Below are 18186 nucleotides of genomic sequence, written 5' to 3' on the forward strand. Positions count from 1 at the left end.
TTTACCTGAAGTCAACAAACTCCTCCCAGAGTAAATGAGAAGAGCCAGTCTACCTCAAATATGATCAGAAGTCAACAAACTCCATACATGAGGAGCTAAAGTAGCCTCTTTAACTCCCACCTGATTTGAAGGAAATAACTGTCTTAGAAACTGAAGAAGAGGAAGGAACCACCCTAGCCTATAACCTTATTAGAGATCAATAGGTACCTCACACACTGAATGAGGAAAGCATCCCTACCGTCTACCTTTATCTGAATGCAACAACCATACTGGAAACAGCCATTTTGTTTCTGATCTGCTCTACAAGTAGTAAGCTCGCTGAGAGAGTCGTTCTACCACTAATAATGATATTCATACCTCAACTCTTAACGGAGAGCAAGAGCAGCTATCTTGACACTTCTGCGAACTACAGGCACAAGACAATACCGAACAAGAGTAGCCAGTTATCACCACCTGACCTGGCGTATCACTTACAAACTCTAACCAAACATAGAAAACACATTTATTACAGTGGTTTTACTTGACACAACCTGTTTGTAAGCTGAGTCAGTGTTGCCCATGCTGGTCTGACAGAGAAATTATTATGTGATTGTTGATAAGTGATTGCTGGAGGCCAGAGGGAGTTCTTACTTTCTCCACAGTAACAGGCAAATAGAACTTGAGATCATTAGATGACTGTCCTCAGACAGAGTGCTGCACTATCCTCCACATTTGGAGTCTAGCGGGCCTGAGGATGTATAATAATGCTCAAAAGGGAGGCATGCATATTTCTTTAGCACTGCTGAGCCCCTGTCAGGAAATGTAGCTCTTGAGGTTCACCACCCTCGGTGAAAGGCATTGCAGTTTTTTAATTCTGTAAATTGTTGAGTTTAGAAGAATATGGTCACTGTGGCAAATTACCACATCCTGGAAGAGAGCAGGGGTAGAGATTTATTGTCATTGAACCTGTCTGGTCTAGAGAAGCCTTACCCAACAAGTGGGTAGCTACTCAAAAGGAGGTTAGTCTTATCAGCTGATCCCTGATCGAGGAGTTTAAACTCCCTCTGACTGTACTGAGGCTAATGAGTAAGAAGCAAAACCACTATTGTTTGTATATTGAGCCCCACAGTTAACTTCATACAAACCAGAAAGACAAATTCTTCAGGCATATTTTTGGTAAAGAAGAGGCTAGGCTGCATGTAAGGAAGGAATCCGGGCAAGTTTGTAAATAATCCCATGACCTGAAGAACAACAGGACGCTTTAAGTTAGTGTGTGCTATATCTTTGGTCCGTTTTATTGTTATGTATAGACAAAAAACTCCACACTAAATGAAGTGACCGACCCGTTACTTTATATGATCCATAAAGAGTAACCTATAAAGGTAACAAAGGCAGAGGACCTTTTATGATGAGGGAGAACTGCTACCCTGCCACAACAAGTATATAGCCCACAATAGCCAATTTCATTTGGGGAACTGGGAGGCACAGAGTGCCCATCGTTTAGCTATACTTGTCCATTGAAGAAGGGTACTTGGGCCCCTCGTCCTTCGTAAGTTAATTTATTGCGGTCCATCTTCAAAGGGGAGTGCAGTGGCTGACAGGATTTCGCCCCACGGAAATGCGATTGGGGAGCGCACCCTTCATAGAATACGTGTGCAGTACACAGGCACGTAACAGTACGGTCTGGTTGCTGATGGTAGCACAGCACTGCCGGCATAAGCACATGCAGAAGAAAAGCTTATGCGCCCAAGATCCTGCTGGAAGTGGTAAAGAACAGGCTAGAGTGGCACAGTGGCATGCAGTTGATTTAATAAATATCGACCAGAAATACGAATAGTGTAGTCTGGTATCCTTTGTAGACCTGCAGCCACACCTGCTGGTCAATTCTTTATGCACACTGCAATATGTAAGGCAATTAAAATGCTCTCATGGCTTCTCTGCAAGAACTGAACATGGGCCACACACTCAAATACTATTAACCCCAGCAGAGGTTTGTTGTCATATGATATCTAATCTTTATAAATCATTGAATTCTGAACAGCAGAACAAGTTGTGCGCATTAAGAAATATCTGGGAAAGCTGGTCTTGATGGATTCAGAATGGACATTGTGTCTTAGAAATATCAGTAAAGTGTCTCCAGAAATGCCAGATTCGTATTCACTCAATTTAACTACCTTCATTTCCTATACCTCAACAAGATACTCAGAATGTTCCCCTCAGCAACAGAGGTTTTCCCCAAATGTAAGGAACCTACAGCTGGGTTATTTCACATGACTTGACGGTGTTTGGACATTGAGGAGTTTTGAAGGAACATAGCGGACAGACTGAATGGTTAGACAGGCAGACAACAACTTCTGCATCCCCAAGTATGCCTGCTGACTTTGATAGCTGGACCCCAGTAAGACAAATCACTGAACAAATACAATCATCTAGTCATTACTCTGCCCTAAAAAAAGAGTACTCATGATGCAATGGAAGGCTTCCATTCCCCCTGGCATGGTTAGGTGGAGAACGATATGCTGAAATGGGGCTGATAGGCGGAAGAAGAGGTGAGTATGCTTCTAAAACACAAAACCCAAAAACCCACAATAAGGGTAGGCGGGTCCATCGTCCTACAGAAAGTAGACCTCGATTCATATGATAAGCCCCATGAACATTTAATATAAGGGAGTTCAAATAGAGACCTCTAAAGCATTATCCTTGTTGTGAATCACTGATGTAAACAGCCTGAAAGCTGTGGCTGGATCAAGGATACTGCAGTGATGTATGCTTTTTCGTGTCCTCAGCCGACAGATGTACTTCCTGGCAGCCAAATACTGACTATTAAGCTCCTTTGTAATGGTCTACAGATGTTCAGTATTGTTGTAGTTTGAAAGCCACGTGACGTATCACTTTCTGTGAGATCCTTAATCTGTAGTACATGAATAACAGTTACTGGTTTTTCTTAAAAATAAATGAACTATTTTTAAAAGTGTCATCCGCAAACTAAATTCACATGAGGAAACCATGTAGACAAACCTAATGACCCGATCTTCAGCCATCAAACTACACACAAGAGGGTAAACCCTGTACCAGACTGAATATCCATTTGATATTCCTGATTTGTGGAGTACAAGCGTTACACTTCTTGCTACCTTGGGCACCATTCAACAAATACTGGGGGCTAAACAGCTCTCTGAAAATTTTGAACTTTCTATGGCCCTTGATCCTGAGCAGTTGGTATTTCTGACAGGGCACGGGATAGAAACGGCACAGGCAATTGCCCTGGATCATAGCACTGGAAATTGCCCTGTATTATATCCGGTCCACTTGTGGATGATGGTGGCAACAAGTGAGTCTTTTTCTAGGACCTCTAGAACACTCTTAAAGGGTGGGCATTGCTGTATAGACCCAGAGATTAGCCCAGCCTGGGTTGCCCAGCTTTGAAAATTAAAGAGTGTATAGCAACCACCCAGCAAAGAATGGGTCATACCTAATGCAAGATAGACAGAGCTGTTGATGATTGACAATCACAAAGCCTACTGGGGCACAGCACTTTAGCTCACCGGTCTTTGTATGGCTCATTTACCAGCAGGGAAAATTGGCACTTCGGTCAACTTGAATCAGAATCTCTCCTTGATAGTTCTTGTGTTATCATTAAAGAAAGGCCATCTGCCCTAAAATATTGATTGCCATGGTTAAGGCCCCTTGCATGTTATTGAGTCTAGAGTACTGTACCTCTTGTCTCTGGGTTTTCTAAGCATGTGATTACCAGACTTCCAAGAGGTACAAAAAAATTGTGGTTTGCTTCTTATTGTACCTGTGAAAATTTGATCAGGCATCAGAACATCATAGAAGTTTGCATTGGTTGGCTGTGGGCCAATGGATACGATCTAAGTGTCTATTCCTCTTGCATAAGTTCTCTTATAGGAAGGAGTTGTCAGTTTTCGCTAGCTCCATGTATCACTGTCTTCCCATGTGACTATTGGATTCCTAGAGCAAAATCATTCTCTACATTCCATAAATTAAAATGCCTTGCTGAGGTGGAGGCTTCCTTTGATACCTCCGGTCTAAATTATGGAACATCCTAACTTTTTAATTTAAACAGATCAAGAACAACGTGGTGTTTATCAAGACTTTGAAGATGACTCCATCTTGCTAGTTTTAGCTGTCAGGCTTAATATTTGAGTCACGAGTTCTGAGTTAGACGTTATTTTTTGGCCTCCTGCACCAGGAAGCCATGGAGTGGTGTACATTGTTCTTTACAAATAATAAAACTATTAAAATTAATGAGTCTGCAAATAGATTTCAGTCACTTTACAGGTACCTTACAACCCCTCACCTTGCACTAGTTGTCATAACTCCTTATAAAGCTAAAACGATGAAAACAGTGCTGTAATATCCGCCCACAGCACGCTGACGTTCGTTTTGGAAAGCTCAGGAGATTTTACAATGTTCTGCACTAGTGAGAAGTGAAGAGCTTCTAATTTCTAACAGAGAGCTTTCCATACTTGGTGCTGTACTCGAAGATCAGCTAACACTGGTCACTTGGCAACAAACTCGAATATCGAGAAGTCTTTATGTATGCTGGGGATTGCAGATCACATCATTGGGTCATTGAGTAAAGGGGGCATGCAGCTTGCACCATGTCCCATTCTATACTCAGCCATAGGAGCCATTAATGCTGAGTTGAACTGAGGAAGGATTTCTGGTGGAATCCATGGTGATCGTGGAGTGATAGTGATATAATAAAGGCTGCATTCTGGTGAGGTGTCGGAAGAGGGCCCCGATAAAGGGGGTTATCAAGGTTTTTGTGCTCTAAGCTAGGGGTGTTGAGGATTGTTTCTAGGTTGAGACGAGCAGACATAACAATTCAAGGTTCTATCTCAACTTCGTCACTGCTCTCGAAATAGGTGACAGGCAAACAGTAAGGCACTTTCTAAGTACCTCTCTCGACCCAGCCTGAAGCAACCACTGACTCTGTGACCACAAAGTCTGTTTTACCAGGTGTATATCAGTGCTGCCTCATCCAACTGCAGACTTTGTCAAGCAAGGTGACGGAAATAAGAATTCAACTTGACAGTGTACAGAAAATGTCATGAATCTGCTATCTCCATATGGATAGCGCTTCAGATTGTTCCTCTTCACATGGTCCACTAGCAACGTAATGGAGACAAGATAGACTCAAACTGGCAATCCAGAACATACGTAGAGTCCGTAGATGTGTTGGTGATCGTTGCCAAATTTCTAAGGACGTTCCGACCACAGTAATGTAGGTTGAATGTTTTATTGAAGGGTTTACACCAACACATCAAGTGAGAGGGGAGTGTAGGAGAAAATGACGACAGCTGCTGTCCGTTGCTGAGACCTGCTGGCATTGCAAAATGCCAGTTGATTGCATCACAATGTCAACAGGCAACAAGAGGACGGTGCCCAGGAGGGACAAGTGAGCGCGTGTCATGAACAAGCAAAACCAACTCGTAACATGTTCAAAGACAAAACATTGATAGCAAAAAACTCCACAGTGCAACAGACTCTTCCACAGCACATGGGAATTCATGCCTACCTGTTGGGTATAATTCTACAGGAAGCGTTGAGCCACTCTGTAGTGTCTTGTGTGTATGGATGGGCACGCCAGAGGACACTGCTGTTTTTCATTCAGATGAATGGTCGGTTGGCTGTAGCCCGGGCCTAGTTTAAGCTAATTTTATCTGCACGGTGGCAAGATGTATTTTGGTATGTTGCTCGGAGTTCTGTTTAGTTGGGAATGTTTAGTCATCTGTATGGCTGTGGCGCTGTTTTATATGCTTGAGGGGATTGGAATCTCTCTAGCAGGTTCTGTGTGAGTGAGGTGGAAAGGCCCATGTAATAAGTATTCTTGGGTTGAAGGTGGTGTTTTGTGTCCAATTATAGCATATTCAAAGTAACTGTTGTGAGAATTTACGTGATCATCAATTGTTTCTAGTGAAATGTATTCATCAGTAGGAGACTTGACTAGATCCTCCTTGAGAGTCCGAGGAACTACTGTTAATTCCACTGCACGGTCCAGAAGGACTGCCTCCATGCCCCGCTACTCAGAAGAACTCCTATTCTCAGATGCATTTTACTTTCTTCAGTGGTCAAGTCTGTCACTTTCTTTTTAGACTTATCTTTTGAATCCAAACCTTGCTTCTCCTTTTTCACAGTGCTCAGTAACTTGAGTCTGCCATTTCTCAGTTTCTCTTGCCTTCTATGATACTCAGTATGGCTTCTCCTTTCATCTGTTGAGTTTTCCCTTAACGTCTACTCTCCGTTGATGCTGTGAAGAGCGGCTATAGACACAGACAACATGTATGTAGAGTCCTGGGCTCTGGCTGAGCTCTTTGACTCATGATTGCGTGACTCATGATTGTTGCAACCGCTGCATCCTTCTGTGTTATTATAATTGAAATTCATTCTCCGGATGCACTAGTAGTGATTGCTCTGATTGTTTCAAGTACAACAAGACATTCCAGGACAGTGCTGTGTGCGCTCCACTGTCAACACAGGACACACACTGCCATAGCTCTTGCAGTGCTATAGTAGAGCATGCACAGGCAAGGTCACGGGGTTCTTTAAGATGCGTGACTAATGTATTTTAGTGCAGTGATGTGGACACAAGCACTAAAATGCAATAGCCCTAACCCCTGATGCGTGATACTTGGCAGGGCTAGATCATTACATGGTCTGTCACGTTAATTTCTTTAGCCTTTTGGAGAAATGCTCTGGAGGCAGTGATTCTTAGCAACTCAAGCTTATTGCAAAACCCAATCCTATTTTGCTACTTTTTTCCCAGTAGTGGCAAAGCCAATACGTCAGGGTTTAATTCAATAAACCACATTTCTGAATGCCTCTCGGTAATATGTCTTATTTGCCTTTAAGGAATTTGGTTTCCTATATAGGTCACATATTGGCATCCTTATTTACTTTTCTTCCAGTTTACTCGGTGGATACATGTAGGAGGGAGCATGGGATGATCTCTTGTGACACAGCATGAGTTTCAGCAGTGGGGAAAAACATACACTAAAAGAGAAGCAGGTAACGCCTCCAGTTTTGACATTAGGGTAGAGAGAGGGGTGACGACAGTTTAGAGATGGAAAACACATGATGGCACTACCTGTGTTTTTTGGCTTAAATAATCAATATAGGATGCAGCGTTAATATACTTATCTATGCGAATGAGTAAAAAAGATTATTTTAATTCACTTAAGCAATGTTGTTCTTTTGAAGGACTGTTGGCAGTATTGGGGCTAGTCAGTTTGCACTTGCATTTCTGATCACGTAGGGCCCCATGTATCAAGATTCTGGAGTAGCGATTACCTAATTGTGATTTTCAGCTAATTACAATTAGTTAATCACTATTGCGAATGTAAGCGATTCTTAGAGGGTCGCAAATCGACCTACCTCATTAATATTAATGAGGTAGGTCGCAATTTTGACACCCATGCGGGCCTGTGCCTAACCCCATGCCATGCCATGCCATGGTACATCCTGGTTGGTCCACTAGGGTAAAGTGATGTGCATATCTAACGCTGAAAGGTCCTTTCCTGTGATAGCTTTGATGATATAATGGGGGTTGTACTAGACCTAGGACTATGTGCAACTGGACTTCCATTAGCTTCTGGGATTGACTCTGGGATCTATATACCCTTCTGTACTTGGAATGTTGTTTTACATAAGACGCTGAATAAAAAGATTTTTGACAAAAAATGTATTACACACAGTATAACCCAGCTTGCATAATTTAAAAAATGTGTTGGCTACACACAGTATAGGATAACGTGCAGCAAAATGTACACTGTACAATTTTAAAAAACACCATAAAACATGTTCTAGTTATCTTATAAAAAGGTACATTTTTCTGTTCTGTCCCGTGATCTCCCAAACTACTGTCTCCTTGGAAATGCCATAGCACAGATGCAGCCCCTGGACATACCCCAGAGTGTATATTTTTGCCCGACAAATATTAAATGATTTCTTGTCAATTGATTTTTTCCTTCATGATGCGTGCCCAAATAATAAATTAGAAGGCATAATTTATGTAAATGATTGACAAGAAATGATTTAATATTTGTTTTAAGATGGCCACCATGTTTACTACACCATCCGATGGTGGGGACTGGCTTAGTCCTCCTTTTATGTTATACGAAATGTATTGCTGAAGCAATGAAATGCAGGTTTATAAGGAGGTTGTTCACTTTGATTAATTTACATTGACAAAGGCCAGGAGGCCGAAGCGCGTCTGTCAGTCCATTTTTCACAATGGGTTGCTTCTAAAATAAATATTCGTTAATCTTAAATACCTGGAGTGCTCAGCAATATTTCTTTGTAGCATTGAATGCTAACGCGAGTTCGCTCTCCCGTGCTGAGGCACCCACTTTGAGGAGAGCGGCGGTTGTGGCGAAATTCACCTGGCGAAGGTGCTACTAAAATAAAAAGCTCACCTGATTCCTGGGTCTCGTGTTCATTGCTGTGTCGGTGTTGGTGTTCCGAGGATTGCGGACCTGACCTTTGGTTTTGAACTCTTTGAACATATATATATATATATATATATATATATATATATATATATATATATATATATATTATTTTTTTTTGGAGCAATGTTGGTTAGAGCCAGAGCGCTCAGCAGCGGGTGCGCGCACAGGACCAACCACAGGTCAAGTTGAATTTTCTACCAAAGATGTGCGCCGCACTCAGGAACTTGTTTTAATTACTTATTTATTCGGCAAACTCCAAGGCAAGTCTGTCACACCGACGCTTTTCGGGCTCACGCCCTTTCTCGCGGTGGAGTTTGCCGAATAAATAAGTAATTAAAACAAGTTCCTGAGTGCGGCGCAAATCTTTGGTATAAAATATATATATCCTACTGGCGATAGGTAGTTATAGTTGGGATCATTTTTACCATTGGCTAAGTATTTTTAGTTTTGCTAATAACTTTGGCGCCATTTGACTAATCTTCGTTTGTCTGATCGTCAGCAAGCTCAACCTGCTTTACTTACGTATGCCCTGGCAGTTAGATCACGGTCTAAACCCACCATCCTCCCAACTGGTTTTAGCATAATTTCTAGCATGTGAATTGTGACTGCTAGAAAGACTTCAGATTTGTCAGATGCTGGGACTTACAACAATGTTGCCAATGAAAATACCAAACATCTGAGCATGATGCAAAAGGCTATTATTGAGTACTCGCAATGTCTGGAACTCTTACTCATTGACCCACCGCAATAATGCTAATAACAATGATTAAAAGAAAAGATGATCTTCTACCTGTGGTTTTCCAAGCTAGTACATTCTCATGTATACTAGGTGGTACACCTATGACAGTACACCCAGTTGTAGAAAACTGTGAAGGTGCAAAAGTATAATAAATTCTATTAGGCTACCTCTGATTAGTTGCTTTTGGCAATAGGTTTCTTAGCCACTTGGGAAATTCAACAGCCTTGTTAGGTTGGCACGTTGTAACTTTTAGTGACAGTGTTCAAATCATCTGAACTAAGTTGGAGACCAAAGCTGGCCAGGTCTGAAAAGGACTTTGCTAAAATGTATACACCTGAACTTTTGAATAGTCATAGTGTATTCCATCCGTGGAATATTTTTATTTTGCATTATTTGTCAGATTTATTATGCATGCTCTTACAGAAGGTATCTAGTGGCTGTCTGAGTGTTTTAAAGCTGAGCACTAACCTTTTGTTATGTCATCTTAGGCTAGATGTGGTGTTTTCTCAACCGTCCACAACTAACCAGAAGCAGCTCAGAGAATTGCTAATGCCATGGAGGGCCGGCCGTCCTTGCGCAAGTTGGGAGGATCTTCTGAGTCCGTGTCCACCTTAAACAGTGAAGAGTTTGTCTTAGTGGCCCAGCAGGCTGATGGCTCTAATTCAAGCGTTGACGACAAGCCACAATTCAAGGTAAGGCTGTGCTAAATCCTACAGGGGTTACAACAGGCAGGTACCCGACCTTTTCTTATTAGAGCTTCAGGTTAGTTGACAGGCCTCCACTTGATTTTTGTACCCCAAGAAGAGAATTAACATTCAGATTGTTAATTCAATGTTATGTTCTCCTAAGTAACTGTGGTCGCCAACGAAGACCACACGACTATTTAGGGTTTGTTATCTTTTTTATTAGGGTTTCTGACTTCCTTCCCTGTTCTGTGGCTATCTCTGTCTGTAGGTTTCCGGGAATTGCTTCCTGAGTCCACCGGTTCTCTTCACCAAGGAGGTAGAGTACCCTTGGAGCAAACCACATACATAGAAGTAGGAGTCTGCTTTTCCGGAGTCTCAACTTCTATGATGCCACCGCCACAGTTCCCCATGAGCGACTCCCGAGTTCCCAGTGTCTTCCTCTGCCAACCGTCCCTGTGAGTTGCATCTGTGCTGCCACCACCTCCACCATTGCGTGAATTGAAATATCGGCACTTGCCTATGGCCACAACCCCTATCCGTGATCATGGCAGTAGGGAACTTGGTGTCCTCCATTCCCTCCTGATCACCGGGTTCATGTGTGTTTGGTTACGCCTTCTTGGGCTTTCCCTGTACTGGCTTCTGCTTCCTTGGGGGTCACAAAAGGGAATTTCCCCTACTTCTCGTGCAGTCGCCATTCCATGTAGATTCTTCTACTCGGGTTTCTGCTTGGGGTCTCCTGTTCAGCTCTCCTCGTTGGTTTTTTGCGTTCCTCTCTCTCAGTACTGACTTCTGCATCTCCAATATCATACTCCACACCTTCTCTCTGCCCACTTCAAGATCCAACATGCCTCTTATCTCTGCAGGCTGCTTCCAACTCCTCTCTGCTGTCTGCTACCTGGCCACTAGATCGTGAGGCTCAGTACTACAGCGGAACACCCCAGCAGCCATCTTGGAATTCCCAGGGTATATATGCAAGTCCTTACAGTAACCTTGCTCCCACACGTTTGCCAACGCCTCACATACTCTTCATTTTTGATTCTCCATGACTGGAGAATTTTCAGAGAATGTTGTGGGATGAAGCTGGTGTTACACTTATGCTTTTTTCCCACTTAAAACATTCTTTCACTCAGTTACTTTCTTTGCAGATATGGTGGTTCTTGGCAGTTGCCTTACATTTCTTTCTGCAAGGTGATCGCCATTAGAGTGAAGCTCACTCTCACTACTGACTGTCAACAGGCCTGTGCTTGTTGCCTAGGGAATTTTGGCACATACTGGTGATTATTTTTCACAATGAAACACAGGAAAACAATGTTGCCTTGTTTATTGCAGCAAATGCACGTTAAATCTTGTTTACTTTAAGGCACATGAATGGTTGATTCCCAAATGCTTAGGGACCACAAATTGTTTTGGGAGATGTGCACTTAGCAATGTTGTGGTTTTCCAGTCAGCTAAAATTTCTAAAGACAGAGGGTTAACCTTTTCCTGCAAAGAGGACACAGCTCTAACTAGAGTATTTAATTGGCAGTAAAGCTTTGTGCAGTAAAGGCACATGTTTTAAAGGCTATCACATCTGTTTCCGAGATATTTGCTTGCTACAGATTTCACGTGCACATCTCTAGAGCAGACTTTGGCTTTCATATGGAACTAATTAGCTCGCAAATTGGTGAGACTTAGGCCAAATCCCTGACATTCTCACTTTTACATCTCTACTTACGAAATTATAAGAACTGACGTAGAAACACGGCCTATGGATCCTCACTTATTAACACCTCCTCTACCATCCTTGGTGTAGAATTCTGATTCAGGCTTGATGAACCTGGCATCATCCGATGACACCGTGCTGGGTTTCGAGAGAAAGTGAAGAGCTTCTTTGTTGGTAGAGTGAATCTCTAACTCCACCTTCCCCCACTACTTATTTCTTTCCTCTTCCTTGATCACAGTTAAAAGAAAATACCAGTAGCCATGGGCTCAAGAAACTTGTTACAAAGGAGTCACTCAGAAACGTAGCCAGTTATTGCAGTCTCTCCTCAACTTATAGTGGATCGAGTGAAAACAGAGAAAGGACTTTTGTCCTGAGCATCTAATACATTAAAGTAGAAAACATAATTATGAAGAAATCATGTCCTGAGAATCTTAATAGGATAAACGAAACCCATACTCAAAAATCCTTTGTCAAATCTTTATTTTAGAATACGCCTTGGCAATTAATACTTCAATAAATAAAGTAACCATGATCTAATCCCATTGCAAATATTACTCAGTCGAACTCAAGAAGGCTAATTATCAAACGGAATGAATACATAAAGAACTTGATTTAGCCCAGTGGCGGCTGCAGCCGATCAAAACCGGTAGGGCGGGGAAGAGGGGGTGGGTTTGGGGGGCTGAAAGGGGATGAAGAGGAGTGGTTGGGAAATCAAAACATAAAAATAATGAAAATCACTCACAGGCTCCCCCTTACCCCCTCCACCCCCCCTATCCAGACGCTGCTCTCATAGCATGAGAGCTGCGTCTGGATAGGTCTGAGCAGCCTCATTTCCGCTCAGACTGTACCTGAAAGTCTGTGGGGTTTCTCCAAACCAGCTGTGGAGCACTGCTGGGTTAGAGAAACATAACTGTGCATGCCTTAGACGGCCGACCAAACTGACGTGCACTTATAAGTGCACAGTACTCCTCCCTGCCATGGCCCGGCTCCGCCCGTCCTATCGTACTTAAGGAGCCCAGACAGAGATAAATAAAACGATAATAACAATGTGTTATTATCATTGTATTTATCATCTGCTGGCAGTGAGCGATGAGTGGCTAACTACCAATATGTTATATCCATTATATGTAATATTTTTCATATGCAATTGGTGATTCATTAGTTCCTGTATCAGAGAGATCCCCTGTAATAAAAGCACTTTTAAAATACACACTACATTTTCCCTCTCTGTTTTCACTTGATTCACTAGAAAACCTAGTTGGACCTGGTAATTTGCTGTGAGCAATGTTGGAGTGAGGAACCACAACACGTAAGGATTTATGTCTGGTCTGATTGGGATAAATGCTGTTTGCACCGAATGGGCCCCTTCTGGATTTTGTTCATGAGTTATATAACCGAAAAACGAAATCTTAAAGTGAAATTGTGGTTAGCTTTGGTTATAACACCTTTATATAAGTATAAAAAAACTCAGAAATTCACTGAAAAAAGCACAATTCAAATCCAGTTAGAGCAGCGAATAAACAACAGAAATTCACAAGTTACAGTTAAGGCTGCAAACTACACCTCGTGCATCAAATGCAGTGCTCATGACTTCACCTTTTATGGCAATCCTTCAAAAGGTGATAGAAGGAATGCTTGCAAATTATTAAACCATTGCGAATAGGGCTGTATAGAATTCCAACCCATCGCTTTGTGCCCACTGTGCCAATCTAGACAGAGTCCCACCTTGTGCAAACCACTACTGACCCTGATCCTCATCAGAACAGTCCAACTCAAACGGCCTTGCAAGGTAGAGCTTGGATCCAGTGGCACAATGAGTAAAGGGGCCATGTCTGGACATGCCCATGGCCACTTAGGACACTATATATAACACACAAAAGGTGATGGGAGGAATATTTTCAAATACTCTAAACCTCTGGCATTCAGTCTGGATGGTATTCCGACCCATTGCTTTTCAACTACTGTGTCACTCTAGACAGAGGCTTACCTTATGCAAATCTGTACTGCTCCTGCTTCTCATGGGAACGGTCCAGAGCGATGCAGCGTAGAGTCTCTGTGCCCAGTTGCTCTTTTTACCAACCTGCAAAGGTTGTTCTAGAGGACATTTGGGAAGAAGGCCCTTGTTTTGTATAACTCTCATGGTAGCTTTCCGAAGGCCCATCCATGCTGCCTCTACTCAGAAGTGCAAAAAGCATAAAATTTGTTAAGTCTTCTACGACACCAGGAACACACGCCGATTGCATTGTTTTTGTAAAAATGTTTCCATCAAATTGTTTAAAGAGACCGAGCTAATAGCTTTTATTTTTACTTTTAAATTGACATACCCATATTGATATTATTGTTGTTCTTGCAATAAGAATCTGTTTCTTATAAACTTTAATGCTCATTTAAACATATAATCACATCCAATCTTAAACATGGATGTAGCTTGGTCTACATCAGAACTAATTGTCGGAAATATTAAATCAAGGACCTCTTTTGCTACTTTAGCGTCATATTTTATCTGTGGATGTAAATACTTTAATCTTTCTCTTTAATGTGTAGAGCAAAACAAAAGCACGGGAGGAAGATCCCTGGGGTACCTTTTAGCACAGTCGTAAACCTTCCAAGACATTATTTTTATAAAATGATGACAGGGCGGCAAGCCCAACCTCATCAAGGCACTCATTTTTGGATTAGTCCTTCTGGGACACACCTTGTGTAGTATACACACCAAAAGGGGGTGGAGAACAACAGGCAAAGTGACGCCAAGACAAAACTCAAAAGTCAAAATTAATTGAAAAAACTGCCCTCACTCACACACAATGTGCGTGACATACTTCATTATCGGGTCTGCTTACAATACGCCCCCGCGTAGCCACGCAGGGGGCGGAGCATAGGGAGGGGGGAAAAACTGAAAAATACACACTACTCAAAATCAACAAATACAAACCACATATAAGTGACAAACAGTGATCACATAGATTAGTGTTGTCCGTCCGGACTGGGTAAGTGATAGACTTAATGTGCAGAATGAAAGGTGCTCCATGTCACGCACATTGTGTGTGAGTGAGGACAGTTTTTTCAATTAATTTTGACTTTTGAGTTTTGTCTTGGCGTCACTTTGCCTGTTGTTCCCCACCCCCTATTGGTGTGTATACTATATATTCTTGGGGGTACGTGGGGTTGTGGAACTTATCTTTAGACCCTCTCCCCTTCTTTGTGATTGATGTTATCGTGAACGGCAGCTTAGCCGTAGGGGATTTAATATTGTGCATAACCATTTTCCTGGGTTGTGTCAGACACGCTCTTTTACTTTACAACACACCTTGTGTAACCACTACCTACCGAGTTATGTTTTACTTGAGAGAACATGTAGTTTGCTTCCCTTCCAAATTCTTAATGTCACTCTTAAGACCTTATTGTTTTCCTTTATCTTCCTCTTATCAATTGAAATTGATACAAAATGTAAGTTTCATATGGAACCTTTAGCTGTGAGTTTGTATTTACGCTTTCCTTTTTGCAACTATAATATTTTGGTTTGTGTCCATATCAACTCAATAATCATGATGGCTTGAAAGCCAAATCCACCAATAAACGTTTTGTCACAGAGAAAGCCTTCTAAGAAATTTCAAACTTAGGAACTTTGTCTCAATTGCAAAGGAGCAGGGAATACTAATGCGTTTTCCCACCAACCTCCCTTGAACGACTGGAGGCCAACAAGGTGCCCCAGGATAAGAGCAATAGCACCCTAGAAGGTATAAGTGATGGATTTGTTCAGATGCCTTACATAATGGTCTAATAGAATAGTCTCTGTATTGGAAGTCATGCATAGCTGTAAGGGCATTACTTGTAGTCAGATCCCAATGATTTCCAAATAAGGTGGCTCCTGAACAGCACCCTCTTATTAAATATATTGATCTACTAGAAACAGTTTAAATTCCCACCAATCTCTATTTAAAGGGCACTTGTTGTTCCCAAAAGCAGCTGTTTGAGTTTTCATGCTTTTTGCTGTTAAACTGTTGCTCTTGCAATTGGTAAAAATCTCAGAAAGCTGTTGCCGGAGCTCATTGTTTTCCTGGCTCAAATGGCCAAGACGTAGACTTAAAGTATGGTGTTAAAATGCCTTCAAGTACACTGGGCCCCAGACAAACCTTTAAAGAGATCAGCTCGATAGAAAGAAAAAAGACCTATTATTGTTCTTCTCTATTTATAATGTCTGATTTTCTGTAGCTATCCGTCCCTTTTCAGTTGGTATTTTCTCAAGTGTTAGAATGCACTGCTTTAGCTAAACATATACTTAAGAATTGAATGTCCATGGCTGCAGGTCTGACTGCTAGCCCGACCAGTCCGCTATGCAGAATTCTGAAAAATGTTGATTCATTTTTACTTTTTTATTTGATTTGAAGAGTAGAAGAATTTTTGAGATTACTATAATACAGTCACTGTGAATTATATATTTTTGCTAAAAGCAGGCTCAGTGTGTGCAGCGACTTAGAGTTGATTAATAACATAATATCCAACTAATCTATAAAACACTCACTAGGCTGTACCTGAATACATTTGATGTGCAATAACATTGGCCACCTCTGACCTGCACTGTCACCTTATTCCCCAGTTTCACCCTATGGTAAATTGTGATAGAGGTTTGACCATTGTTGAAAATGCATATATCAAATACAATAGGTTTCCGAGTGGTATTTCCATAATGATAAAGTCAAGCCATTTCAAAAGCACTCTTGCAGCTCGAAACAGCACTGACTTGGAATTTTGCTGTCACACAACAGAAGACTTGGTGTAAATAGAAAAATGGAGCAGGTTGCCACTCAGGTAACCATGATTCGTAATGGCATATGTTTAAATTACAAAAAATGAGATCCAGTGCAAAGTTGGTTGTTTGTTTTTTTAAATAGTATCACAGTACTAAAAACTTGTGCAGATAGGCCTTCAGTCTGGGTCCGCAATAGTTGATATTCTAAAGTAGAGATTTGAGTTGCCTTCGATTATGTTGCAATCATAATATGACCCCTACCGACTTTTGAGAATATAAAAAATAGTTTGGGATTGGTGAAATCTATAATGTTAGAGTTTGCCCCAAGGAGAACCAGATCAGGATTCCATTCAAATTGCACTTTTAATTTTTTTAGAATATTGTGCAGTGTGTTATATATACAAAGGCAAGAGACGACGTATGTATATGACCTGCTTTTGCATCCTGGCACCTTAGTCAGTACCCATTGTACTTGGATATAAACCGGTTAGGTTTGTTGGTGTATAAAAAGCATGATGAAATATGAAATAATGCTCTCAGCTATATTTTACTTTGGTTACCTTCGTGCCTATCTAATCACATCACTCTCCCTGAGGGTTGTGAAGTTTTCTGGATGAATTATCTATAATCCATTTTAGTTTGCCTATTACTTTGTAGTCGTACGCTATGCATTTGGCCTCCCTATAACCTGGAGACGGGACCTTGTACTATTGTAATTTGCTGTTGAAATACTTGGTAGATCCTAGGTAGAGTTATGGCATTCATTGAGATCTAAGATTTATATTAAATAGACTCGTTTATCAACACAAAATACAATGTATTTGGTTAACTTGCTCATTCTTCTATCTTCCACATGTTTCCTCACCCACCGATCCCTTAATTAGAGCTCCCTCTGACTTTGAGCCCCAGTTGGAAGAACCCTTCTTACACAGTTTGCTAATTTTAGCAACAACATCCCAGTTCTTGGCGTCCCTGTATTACCTCATGTGTTCCTATTTCAAAAGAGAAAGAAATAGGCAAATCCTGACACCATTTCCATCATTAACTAACATTTTATAGTGCTGCTAACTAACCATATTAAAATTGTAAATGTACCTCAAAGTTCTAGTTTCTTCTTCAGCTACAAATCTTTTTTTTCTGTCTCTAGACGCCCGCATGGCATTTGACTTAGTTGAATGGCCCTTCCTTTTTGCGGTGCTCCGACACTTGGGATTTGGCCCGAAATTCTGTGCATGGTTGCAGCTGTTATATACAAAACTGCTGGCACAAGTACTAGTGAATGGCAGCATATCTGCAGGCTACCCCTTGGGTAGAGGGACAAGACAGGGTTGCCCCCTGTCACAGCTTCTTTTTACATTGGTATTGGAGCCCTTAGTGGAGTGGATACGACAGGACACGGTTAGCCGAGGTTTCCGCTGGTCGATGGGGTGGGAAGACCGTATTTCGTGATATGCGGATGATGTACTGCTATATCTAGCATCTCCAGCACGCTCCATTAACTGTCTACTGGACATATGCGCTGCATATGGGCGATTCTCTGGTTACACAATAAACTGGGCAAAGTTGCTCCTCTATATACTACATGGACCACTGCTAAAGCTCCCACGTCACTGTGACATACAAGTGGCAGTTGACGGATTTAAATATCTAGGCATATATATAACACATATCAGGGCACGCTTTATCACCGAAAACCTTACACAACCACTGGCGCGATTTAGCCGTGATATCAAACACTGGCGCTCACTACCACTCACGCTATTGGGGAGAGCAGCCCCTTTAAAATGATGGCGCTTCCCAGATTTTTATATGCCCTGCTGAATACACCATTCCCGGTCTCCCCTGCATACTTT

At 41.7% G+C, this 18186-nt stretch overlaps 1 protein-coding gene across 2 annotated transcripts in view; it reads left to right on the forward strand.

The window, feature by feature from the left end:
• RABGAP1L (RAB GTPase activating protein 1 like) overlaps positions 1–18186 on the forward strand; it is a 1373174-nt gene that overhangs the window by 365987 nt on the left and 989001 nt on the right. For both annotated transcript variants that reach the window (XM_078641752.1, XM_078641759.1), the window contains exon 4: positions 9684–9887. In XM_078641752.1, coding sequence (XP_078497878.1) covers positions 9750–9887 — 138 coding nt within the window. In that variant the 5' untranslated portion in view covers positions 9684–9749. The remainder of the gene's footprint in view (positions 1–9683; positions 9888–18186) is intronic.

The sequence above is a fragment of the Lissotriton helveticus genome, chromosome 1_1, assembly GCF_964261635.1.
Source record: "Lissotriton helveticus chromosome 1_1, aLisHel1.1, whole genome shotgun sequence".
Taxonomy (NCBI): Eukaryota; Metazoa; Chordata; class Amphibia; order Caudata; family Salamandridae; genus Lissotriton; species Lissotriton helveticus.